The sequence below is a fragment of the Leptinotarsa decemlineata genome, unplaced genomic scaffold, assembly GCF_025532065.1.
Source record: "Leptinotarsa decemlineata unplaced genomic scaffold, Ldec_3_MD MMD2_P_RNA_scaffold_2, whole genome shotgun sequence".
In the NCBI taxonomy this organism is placed as follows: Eukaryota; Metazoa; Arthropoda; class Insecta; order Coleoptera; family Chrysomelidae; genus Leptinotarsa; species Leptinotarsa decemlineata.
In genome coordinates this window covers 12,267,093-12,279,441 of record NW_027412529.1, presented here as the reverse complement: position 1 = coordinate 12,279,441, position 12,349 = coordinate 12,267,093, and the positions used below count along the sequence as shown (strand labels likewise).

Here is a 12,349-nt window from a genome sequence, read left to right as displayed (position 1 = left end):
GGTTTTCTCTCATATATTAACAAAGTCACACGTCCGGATAGCAAAACTTGCATTGATCACTTCTTTGTGAAAAGCATAAATGCAGAAATAGAGTCGTTTATATTTGAGGCAAATATAACAGATCATCACCCAATTGCTTTAACTATTCCGACTAATCACATCTCTGATTCTTGTTTTGAAAAAAGGCAATTCAAAAAATATATCAAGTACGATAGTCTGAGACTTCAGTTGCAAAAAGAACACTGAACGGATATATACAACGAGGAAGATCCAAACATTATAACAGAAAAATTCATCAACAAAATGAAGCAACTTATAGGAACTAACTCAGTAAACAAAAAGAAATGGGTTACATCTGCAATATACGAATCTATCAGAAAAAAAATGTACAAAGATTTGATCAAAAACACCGAAAATCAAACTCTGAGGAAAAAATACCATTTGTACAGAAACAAAATAAATAAATTAACAAAACTAGCAAAGAAAGAGTACTCTAAAAAGGTAATAAGTGCAAATAGCAACAACTCGAATGGGCTTTGGAAGTGTGTGAATGAAATTTGCAATAAATCCAAGACGGAAACACAGATAAAAAAAAAATTCAATTAGAAAATGGTAACGTAATAGAAAACATAAAACATATTGCAGATGAATTCAACCAACACTACACTACACTGGGCAAAACATACGCGGAAAGAATAACCATACCACATAATTTCAATGAGTCAGGAAAAAGAATGCCATGTATCTCTATGATACAGATGAAGATGAAGTCCTTGAAATGATCATGGAACTAAAACCTAAGAAATCATCGGGTCTTGACGATATACGCTCTGAGACTCTGAAAGAGATATCCATTGAAATGAAAAACTACTCACATATCTTATAAATAGATGTTTCCATACGGGATGTTTCCCAAAACTGTTTTCATTATTCAAGAGTGGAGATAAGCTTGAAATAGTCAATTATAGACCTGTCTATTTAATTTCCAACTTGGCTAAAATAATGGAAAAAATAATTGAAGTGAGAATAATGAATTTTTTGAGTAATCACAATTCCTTTCATGCTCACAGTATAGTTTCAGACAAAGTAAATCGACGGAAGATGCAATTCACAATTTAACATCAAAAATATATGAGGCTATCGATGAAAAAAAAAACCGGCCCTAAGCATTTTTGTTGATATGTCGAAAGCATTCGATACTGTCTGTCATAAAAAGTTGCCCAGAAAATTGGAAAATTACGGGATGAGAGGAAATATATACAAAATACTGGAAGACTATTTATCAAACCGAGAGCAGAGTGTCAGCATAGGTGGTATTATGAGTAGTTCGATGACTATTGCATACGGTGTACCCCAAGGAACGGTACTAGGTCCTCTCCTATTCATTATATACATGAACAGTATTTTTAGTGTGAACACAGAGGGTGGTATTATAAGTTTCGCTGATGATACCGCCATCTTCTACCAGTCTACCAGTGGACTAATTTAAAAATGATGGTCGAAACCGATTTTGCCAAATATGATGAACGGTTTAGATATAACAAGCTCACTCTCAACTTAGAAAAAACCAAATACCTACCATCCACTTCTCAATCATCATACTTACCTGATATGGAGACATTAAAATTCGGAAAAAATTGAGAAATCCCAGAAGACATCTCGATAAAATACCTGGGCGTTATTATTGACAGGTGTATGAGATGGGATCTCCAAATTCAAAACTTAGTAAGAAAACTTAGAAGGTTTTTGTATAGATTCAAGTATTTGAAAGATTTTTTAGACATAAAACACCTCAAAATAGTATATTACGCTCTGGTTCATTCAATATTGTCTTATGGAATCATAAGATGGGGAGGTGTGAGTGATTATCACCCCAAGAATTTGAATGTTATCCAAAAGTGGATACTGAAAATTATTTATGGGAAAAAAGCCACATACTCGAGTGACAACATATTCGAAGAGTCTCAAATACTGGATGTTAGGCAGATTTTCTGTTTCAATATCTTAATTAATGTACGAAAACAAAAAAATTCAACTGAATCTGTCGAGCACAAATATGATATGAGGAGGAGACAAAATAAACTACCCAGATCAAAAAAAATAATAGGCCAACGATGTGCAAACTATCTTGGACATCGACTTCACAACATGGTACCTGAAACAATTAAAAAAATATATTCTCCTACTTCATATAAAAATAAAAGAAAACTTTGGATTATGCTCAGTGAAAGGAAACTCTTCCATGATGCGGTAGATCGAAACTTACAAAAATCTTGAACTTGAAAAACAAAAAATTACAAGGCACTATCCCTATTGTGAATATGAAAATACACCCAACTATGACAACATCCCCAACTATGACAACATTCCCAACTATGATAATACAACCTACTATGTCAACACCAAATATGGCTCATATCTGAATAATATATACAAGTAACGTGACGTACACATCAATAAAATTATAGGATCTGTACTATTAAATTAAACTTTTGTCATAAAATTACAATAATATTATATTTGAGTAAATCAATCACTTTCAGTCTTAAAACTACAATAATATTATATTTAGGTTGATCTATCACATACAAGCAACGGTCTCACCACTGACACTTCGTGACTTTGTATTCTCGTTTATTCGTTTTATTTGATGATTTTCATATTTGTATCGAATATCTGAAAAAACTTATTTTGTTATTATTATTATATTATTAATAAATGGCACAGCTCTTCACGCCGGCAGGCTCCATATATTCCGAAAATGGTAGCAACTTTTAATTATCAAATATTTTTCATCTGGCGCCTAATGGAGAAACCTCTGGACTTGTTCAAACGTAAGGGTTTTTGATTTTCTGGGCCTATAACTTTCATTTTTCCGCTTTAAGAATGCTATTATCTTGAAATATTTGCTTGTATTAACATAATTCTCAACGAGCGCACTCGACTTTATCATTGAAAACTTGCTCCACAAAATTGACGAGTTCCATATTTTTGATTCCTCTTCTAGATAGGCTAAGAAGACGGTTTCGCTGAAATTTCCTTCGACATTTTTAAGTCTACACCAGCTAAAAAAATTAGAATATGCGAAGTCGTTCAGTTGAGACGATTTTTTTGGTAACAATTTCAGTGAAGCTCTTCTTGCAGCCTCTTCAATATCGTCAGGAACACACACAATTCCTCACTATTGTGCTTCATTATTCGAGACATCAAACATCAGCAAGAACTTCACATATGTCTTTGAATAAAACGCGTGAGCTAGAAACAATAATGTTTCTTGGTTACCAGGTGATTCGGCGTCACCTGACACGGCCACTTTACAGCAAATGCGATAACATGAAAATAGTTAACTGACAAGAGATTTCAAAATGTGTTTTTATAGAAATATCAAATTCTTCTATTTTATTATGAAAACAGGACAGTTGTACAAAAAACTTTGTATATTATTTGTGTTGAAAGTAAGTTTCATTTTGTTTGTGAAATTGCTCAACTCGTTACGCTCGTTTCGCAAACTTTTAAACTCACATAATGAAACCTTACATTTAGGACTCATATAATAAATAGCTATTTATATCATTTTTATTTGTAACTAACGTAACTGCAGTTTCGTCCTCCATACATTGAACATAAGAAGTTTTAATTATCATTTTTCAATGACCCTACTCACAATTCGATTATAGGGAACGTACACTAGCTACAATACCAGGTGACGAAAATTCAATTGAACACTAGGTATATTACTTTGAAGAAATATAAGGGCACAGTTATATGTGTTTTCAGTACCTACTACCATGAGTGAAAAACTTATAGAAGTTGAAACTTCGTGATTGTGATTGTTGAAATATATTTATCCCATACAGAAAAGCTACCTCATTTCTTTACACTCATTATAAAATGAAAATTACATTTATTATCAACATCTAGATGCACATATTCGAAATAACATGAAAAAGTGTTCTATTAAAAATAACTCTCATTCCTCAGTCTCTTTATGAAAACTGGCTCCATATCTTCATCCTCCTACAACAAAATACGAATCAGTAACGATCATCTATAGTACAATTCCATAATAGTAGGCACTAAATTCTCAGAAATATTATTGCATAAAAACGGAGACATTGTTGTCAAGGTTGTTATTCTACACACTGCAGGAGACAGATTGAAGCATAAACTTCAGTCATTTCTGAGAATTTGGTTCCTACTATTTTGGAAACGTAATTTTAATCACTTCGATCAAAACAAATTGCTCATCTGTTCAAGTCGATATAATAAAAGTAATAATTTTTCACTTCTGTAGTAAACATTACCAGAAAATATGACGGTGTATCCATTTCTATCGTTCGATTCATCCCACCTTCTTTACACTCGAGCCAATAAGTATCCAGCATTCCTTTTCCCTGAAATAACAAATGAATGAGAGAAGTTATATTAGAACTCGAAGAGCTGAATTCATGCTTCAGAATAAATCAGTCGGTACTGATTCAATAGATTTCATCAGTGGCACTAGGCTTGTTCCGAAATTGAACAATACTTCGTAAAACGTGTTGAAGAAAATCACATTTGCATATGGTCATCAAAATGAGGTCTACGTGAGGAAAGGTGTCATTACCATCAATCATTCATACAGAGTTATTCTAACTGAGATTAGAGAATCTCTAACGTTGCATTCGTGATCCGTCTCGATATCAATGATGAGACATATAATGGATTAAATAGCACTGTTTGATATTGGATCAAGAAAAACAAGACCTTGAGTTCCGGTGCTATTCTATCGCTCGCCCCCAGAGAGTGCTTTGGTTTGAGTTGTCTGTCAAACTCAGAAATGACTTCTTCATGGGAAGAGTCGTCGTCATTACTTTCCATACAGAATCATTTTGAGGGCATATGTTAACAATTTTGCCATATATTGAATATCCTAAAGAGCGACATGCGAACCGGGATGAAATAACCTCAAAATATTACTTGACAGTACTTCATAACTTTATTGAAACCAAGCACAGTACAATTGTAATTCGAAGATTTTCAATTCTGAATTCAGAACCTTTTCAAACAAATATTTGAAACCTGTCTCATTGCGATCAAACAGATGATAGTTGAATAAATAATAATTTGACAAAACTAAAATAACACGCCCAACATCAACACAAACTAAAAATGTGAATGGTAATTTTTGTTAAGGTAGAAATGAATAACAAAATCATCGAAGAAAATGTACAAAACTACAATACAGGTTTGGATAAAATATCAAGTATTGAACAATAAAATAGAGAACTTTGTAGCATCTGAAGACTTTTCATTTCGTTGAAGAGGTTAGATATGCGATCAATCAACGTTTTAACGATTCCATTATACAGAGATGAATGGTTATCAATGAAAAGTTTGGTCTTTGTAACGATACGTACAACCTCACTATGGGACTGGTCTATACCAAGAGGGATATCCGTGAAAATGATTACTCAAAAACTCCTGAATGATTTTATCCAACTTTTTGAATGGTTGTTCAAAATCAAGAATCTGGTACAGTTAAGGGATATCACCTCACCCAAACCAAAATTGTTCTGTTTGTTTCATGACACCGGATCATTGATCAGCTTGTTGTATACAAGCAACGATTGTGGGTTCTAAAATAGTCTAGACAAAAGAGGTGTGCGTATCATTGTCGAAAGAATGTACGAAACAGTATCTTTGAAATACTGGGCGCTTCCCTCACAAACTTTCTTTTTTCTGCCAATTCATGGAAACCTTTATGGATCATGAAGTAACTATAGAATACAACCCTGAGTCTACAGAAGAAATGGGGGTTGACTGAAAATCTGATCAAGAGTGAAAGCTCATGCCAACAAACCTACTAGGTTTTGTGGTATAGAGAAGAGGCGGCTTATCGCCTCCTTCAGAGCGGGAAATGTTATCAATTTGCTTTGCACCAAATTCTTGAGCAGATGAAACTTTAAAATCGAATACGATTCGAACTAATTCGAATTCGAATCAGTTTATTGTCCCAATAAACAATGGAAGCTTATAATTAGGGACTATAACTAACTACAAAGTATAACAAAATAACAGAAATAGCATATTTTACAATGAACCCAAGCATATTTAGAAAAAAAAATCCAATGAAATGCAGTCAAATAATGAAATTGGTTACAGAAAGTATATGTTGAAAACGAATTCGAGTGTAATAGAAATAAAATGCAAACTATGAAACTCCACTGATTAGATTTTTTTCAATTGATACTTGAATTTCGTAGTGGAATAATGATTCTTTATTTTTCTAAAATTGAATTATATTAATGATCCCATCATGATATATCGGCTTTTTTCCAAAGTTTGTTTATATCTTATTTTATGACAATAATATGGTTTGTCTTGTGACATGATTGTGAATATGTCCAATTTGAATGAAATTTCAGTTTCATTTCTTCGAATAATTTTCAACAGAATGGATGAAGCAGCTAATTTTGAGTTCATAGAGTGGAATCAAAGTACAATAAAGAGTTTGGTTTATTTAAGTTCAATGTTGGTTCCAAATATGGTAATTTATAAATGTTTCTTATTATTTTGTTTTGTAAGTTTTTCAGAGGTTTGATTATAAATTTACTTGCTGTTCCCCAAAAAGAAATAAGATTTGTCATCAATGTATACACCTAAAATTTTGTTGTTCTTGTATAGTCAATAGAATTGCCATCAAAAATATTCGACTCATTTGCAGTTTTATTATAAAATTTATGAATGCTATTGGGCTATACTCAAAAATTTGAACAAGGAAGCAAATGATGAACAATCTGATAGTAGAGGGCTAATGACCTCGTAGTCGACGCCTTTAAAACACAAAAAAAATAGTCTCAGGGAAATTAAGCCTCATCTTATGTTCCTTAAGTCAAATAAGAATTCCATCTGAATTGACCTTCATATATTTTTTATTTTTTCGTAACTGTCTGAGAAATATATAATAGGAGTATCATCAGCAAATACTTCAATCATACCATACAATTACGAATTGCTTAGTGAATTAATATGAATAAGGAAACAAAATTGGTTCAAGGATGGTCCACAAGTTATATTCATCGGAATTGAAAATACCCACCTTGACTTCTACTAATCCTCTATGCTCAGTTTTATATCCACCAATTGAATCTAATGCTTGCTTCATTTCTGAACTTATGTGTATTTTCGAAGCTGAAACACAGGTTGAATGTCAATCAATTTATTGTACAGTAGATAAACTATTGAATTGTTGAAACTCAGCTACCTTCTCCGGTAGATTCCATTCTAGAGGCTGTATTGACAGTGTCTCCAAAGAGGCAATACCTGGGCATTTTGGATCCAACTATACCGGCTACTACTGGTCCTGTGTGAGCTCCAGATCGAATTTGGAGACGTTCTGATTTTCGGTGGGGAATTTTGAATTGTTTCGAACCTGCCAATAAGTCCAGTGCCATACTTGCTATTTCTGTTACATGCTTGTTACCTGTGGTGAATTGATGTTTCAATATTTTTTTTTGAATAATTATAATAATAATAAAAATAACAATAACATGCTTGAATTTGTGTTATAAGTTCATCATAAGTTCAGCATCATATACACACGAATACTCACCGCGGTTGACCGAGTGTTCGAACGGATATATGAGCAGAGAGGGTCGAAGAGAGGAGTCCCTGGATGTAAAGAGAACCTGCTTATCGATAGATGTGTAACACAGGGCTCGATATAATATGAGCGTAACCTCTCTATGGCCTGGATCGCTTACCGTAAGGCATTTGATATAATATCGCATGACTTCATCTTGCATTTGCTCATATGCCTTGTGGTACCCGACAAAATAGTGAGATGCTTTGAACCACTGATACCGCTTTGGATAACTCGCTTCACCATAACATCTGGTCAAGCAATAGTCCAAACAGGGTGGATTACTTTCAGAAGGGTGTATTTCAGGAATATTCCGTTAGTCCCCTTCTCTTCTGCATCTCACTATTGCCATTATCCGTTGCGCTCAGAAATACTCGAGGGTATAACTGTGGCACCTGGCACCCCTGAAAACCGAAGGCACATGGTCACCCATTTGTTTTATATGGATGATCTCAAACTTTATGCCTCTGGAGAGAAGGATCTCCATATGTCCTTGAGGGTGGTGAAAGAATACACGCATACTATGGGTATAAAATTCAGGATTGATAAATGTGAAATTATCCATCTCAAAAAAGGACGATGCAGTTCGTAGATGGAAGCATCCTACACTATTTGGATGCCGGAGAGACGTATACTTACCTCGGGGTGGGACAACTCCACTCACAAGAGGTAAGAGCAGTGAAGAACTCTCTCCTCGGCCAGTATCAGCAAAAACTTCGATAGATCTGTTCATCGGAACTGTCGGGGAAGAACAAAGTTGCTGTAACAAATATGCTTGCCGTTCCAATCTCACGTTACTCGTTTGGAATAGTGAAGTGAACTCGGGAGGAGCTGTATCAACTCGACGTAAAGACCCGAAAAATGATGCATCTCTAAAGCAGTTTGCATTCCAAATCGTTCGTTCCATGGTTGTACTTTCCCCGACAACAGGAAGGCCGTGGACTTCTCTGCATGGTCCGTGACCATGAGAGAACAGGAATTGAACTCAGTATAGTTTTCGGCACTATCGAGTTGACCACAACTCTGTTACCGAGTTGGAACCCGTTCAGCAAAAAGCTCATATAAAAGCCGCAGAGATAACCTCACTTCTGCGGAAATGCAAGGTTAAGCCAATGCATGGGGTTTTATTCAATAACATTGGAGACCTTGGCTTAACAAAGCGTCTGACTTTTGCTTTCCTCAGGACTAGTGGGTTGAAGTCGTCGTGAACTGAGGAGTTCATCTTGGGTTGCCAGGATGGTGTCTTCAACACCCTAGTCTACCGCAGTCGCGTAATGGGTATAGAGGTTCCAGACACCAGGTGCAAGGCCTGCCGCGAGGCACCCGAGACCCTAATGCACATGCTATTGGCTGTTCACGTTAAGAAGAGAATGACGTCATTTTTGGTAATTTTGTATATCCAACATAACAACGTTAAAATTCCCACTGAGATGCGTTCAACAAATGAAACTAGTAACATTTCATTTCGTAAGTTGCTCAACTGATGGTAAAATTTCAGACGTTGCCGAATCGGAAATAACTCGAAAACTGTCAGTCTTTCTTTTCTTTTCAGAACTAATCATTTCTTTTAATAATACCTGCGTATATTCAATATGCCTAAATCATTGTCGAAATAGTCTCAACAAATACTAAAAGTAAGTAAGGATAATAGCAATAAAACACATCAACAGTACAGAAAAATTTTAAAGTTCGAAATAGTGCACATGTTGGCAACGCCGTAACTTGTCATCTTGTGACGTCATTCTCTTCTTAACGTGAACAACCTATATCAGCATGTCCATCATATGCGGTCTCGGCCTATGTCCATCCATAACGCGGCTCTTAGATTGTTATATTACCATCTACGGCACTCTTACGGTATTGACGAGGCACCGGTGTTGGCCTACGCTCCGGGGGATATTGAACCCGTTGTGGAGAACGAGAAGTGCCGAATTTATTGGCCTTCTCGACAACCAGAGCAAGACGATATTTGTCATGAAGTTTTCAGCTCCTGGCGAGACGAATATCGCCCAAAAAAAAAAGTAGAAACGGATAAAATATCGGGATTTTCTTTTCGAACTCCGCAGATATCGTGATCACTCTGTCAAGATGGTTGTTCTAATTATTGGAGTCCTTGGTGAAATGATGCCCTCTCTACTCTCGGATCTCAGAATCATACCGGCCTGCCGCACTAAGGCAGAAATCTTAGCCGGACAGATGCAGAAGGCTGCCATTCTTGACCCACTGCGATTACTCAGGGCACATAATTCTCGGACCCAATGATCACTTACCCCACGGTGTGGGGAGTGGTCGTTGGTTGGTAACACTGGCGCGCCCTCCCGAATGTATCGAGGCTTCGGAGGATAGGGCCTGACCAACGCATACTTCGGTATAAAAAAGTCTTTATTTTCCATCACAATACACTCAAATGAAATACCAAAAAAAATCAACATTGTGGGAAAAAGCTGGAAATCAGATTAGCTGCTGGCAGTCCCTGTTATTATCCTCGAAGCTAACACTTTACGAAAATCCATAACACCATCCAGGTAATAATTGAACAATTTTCACAAAAATTCTTCATTTTCATACACGTTTTGCTAACACCTTAGCTTATTTAGTGGAAATTTCTACATAGGAATTTATGGTGTTAGTGAACTGACTTTGTATAAACTCCTGCAATATTTCAGAAAACACTGAACATATTTTATCTTCATATTCTTATTATGAAGACATTTGGATTATGCTCTGACGAAATTATATATAAAAATTTATGACATGAGGAATTCTACAGAATTTCAGTCCTATTGGATAATGCAGTTATACTGTGTCAGTGACAAATTGAATTTAAATGTTGAAATTCATAAGAAACCTTCAGAAGTTTCATGGACTCTAAAGTCAAAGACATATGAAGTCAATGAGTGTTTTACTTTTATTTAGATGGAAGAAATAAAAATGAATGAGAAACACCGACTGAGACATATAACTAGAATGAAAATAACACGTTGTTCAGTCAACTCAAAAACAATTTTTTTCAAAAATTAAAAGTAGAACTATTATCCATACCATTTTTCACTGGTAGTCCTGAAGCAACCATATATGAATCTCCAATTGTCTCAACCTTGTAGACATCATAGCACTCTATCCTCGCATCAAATTGTTTGTATATTTTGTTCAGGAACGTGACTACCTAAAATAATTATATTATTATATCAACTGTTGACACCTTTGTTCATATCTCACTTCTAGAGGAGTACTGACTGCTGCAATTTCAGTAAATCCAACAATATCACTGAAGTAAACAGTGACTGATGCATAATATTCAGCGGGTACCTAGAAAATTTGACGTTTCTTGAAAAATAATCAAAGGAGTATATACTTTGAGAGTTGTTCATGAGAACAAAATCTGCCAAATTTTTAGAACAAACTGGAAGAAAAAGCCCTTCTAAAAACTCATCTCTTCTGGATATATACTCCTTTCAGTGTGTATTGTACTGCAGAAACAATGGAGTACATAGGATGCGCGTCCAACTGAATCTAATATAATTCGACACTCGTTAGAACTGTTGTAAATATTATCTATAGTACTGACAAAAAATATATGAAGTAAATCTTATAGTTGCTCTCTCTAAGCTACCTCAATTTTTGTTTCCTTCATTAAGAACCATGTGGAAAAAATAGAAATACAACTTTATTCATACCTGCCTAGTTTGCTTCAACTGTGTTGCCACACTTGGTGGCAACATTTGGAAGAGCAACAAGTCACTTTTCCTTTTCTCCCTCTTCAATTCCTTAGCCTTTTTGGCTAAATTAGCAGCATATAACTAATAATATTCATAACTCATGAAGGCTTTTTTAATAATATACGTTACCTGTATAGTGGCGACGGCGTTCCTTACTAGCCAAATTATCACTGGAGATAATGATAATACCAGAACGAGAATTGCTATGCCGATTGCTTCACTTCTAGCAGAGTCACGAAGATTTTCATCGACGTAATCTCTAAAAAAAAATTCAACGTCATAAATATACAGACTGGTCCAAAGATAAGTATATATAAAGTATTTTCACTTTTGTCGCTGCAGTCCCTACAGGAATGGGCTTTAAAATCTGGTTCTCACTCTAATTTTCTATTTGCTGAATTTTGATTTTATGAATGATTTCCAAACATCGTGATCATAAACAGCGAATAACAATCAAAAAATGAAGTTCAATTACTGAAAATCCAAAAAAAAATCGTATTTTCTTGATATGCATTGCCATTCTTTATTCAATAGTTGAACTTGTGAAGGAGTTTACTATCAGATCTAGTTTCGAAAAGTGAGGTAAGTGATCATTGGGTTCGAGAATCATGTACCCTCATCAGGTGCAGTGAGTCAAGAATAACAATCTTTAGCATTTTTACGTTTGTCAGAACAAGCTGCACAAACCTGCAAGATCTGGAGAGCAAGATTGGAGAGAACATCATTCCGTCAAAAACTACAATAATCAAAACAACAAAAGAGATCTGGATTGACGATATTCGTCTTCCCATTTCCCAAAACAGATTCAATATCCCTCGAAACGTAGGACAAAACCGGTATCTCGTTACTACTGAAAAAGTGGCTTCAACACATTCGGAGGGCGCGCCGATATTACCATCCAATAATCGCTCCTAATACCAGGAGGTAAGTGATCATGATGTTGATTGTTATTATTTGAATAATAATTTTTTTTTCACTTAAATTTGCGCTAGTCAGGCCCTATCCC

The 12,349-nt window shown here is 35.2% G+C and overlaps 1 protein-coding gene across 1 annotated transcript in view; it reads right to left on the bottom strand.

Annotated features, from left to right (window-relative positions):
• Positions 1-3,884: 3,884 nt before the first annotated feature.
• The window catches only part of LOC111511790 (uncharacterized), a 118,034-nt gene continuing 109,569 nt past the window's right edge, over positions 3,885-12,349 (bottom strand). The window contains exons 8-14 of the mRNA XM_074183617.1: positions 11,473-11,602; positions 10,844-10,933; positions 10,667-10,790; positions 7,247-7,465; positions 7,082-7,173; positions 4,305-4,394; positions 3,885-4,017 (exon numbers count right to left, since the gene is read on the bottom strand). Of these exons, the coding sequence (XP_074039718.1) occupies positions 3,958-4,017; positions 4,305-4,394; positions 7,082-7,173; positions 7,247-7,465; positions 10,667-10,790; positions 10,844-10,933; positions 11,473-11,602 (805 nt within the window). The 3' untranslated portion in view covers positions 3,885-3,957. The remainder of the gene's footprint in view (positions 4,018-4,304; positions 4,395-7,081; positions 7,174-7,246; positions 7,466-10,666; positions 10,791-10,843; positions 10,934-11,472; positions 11,603-12,349) is intronic.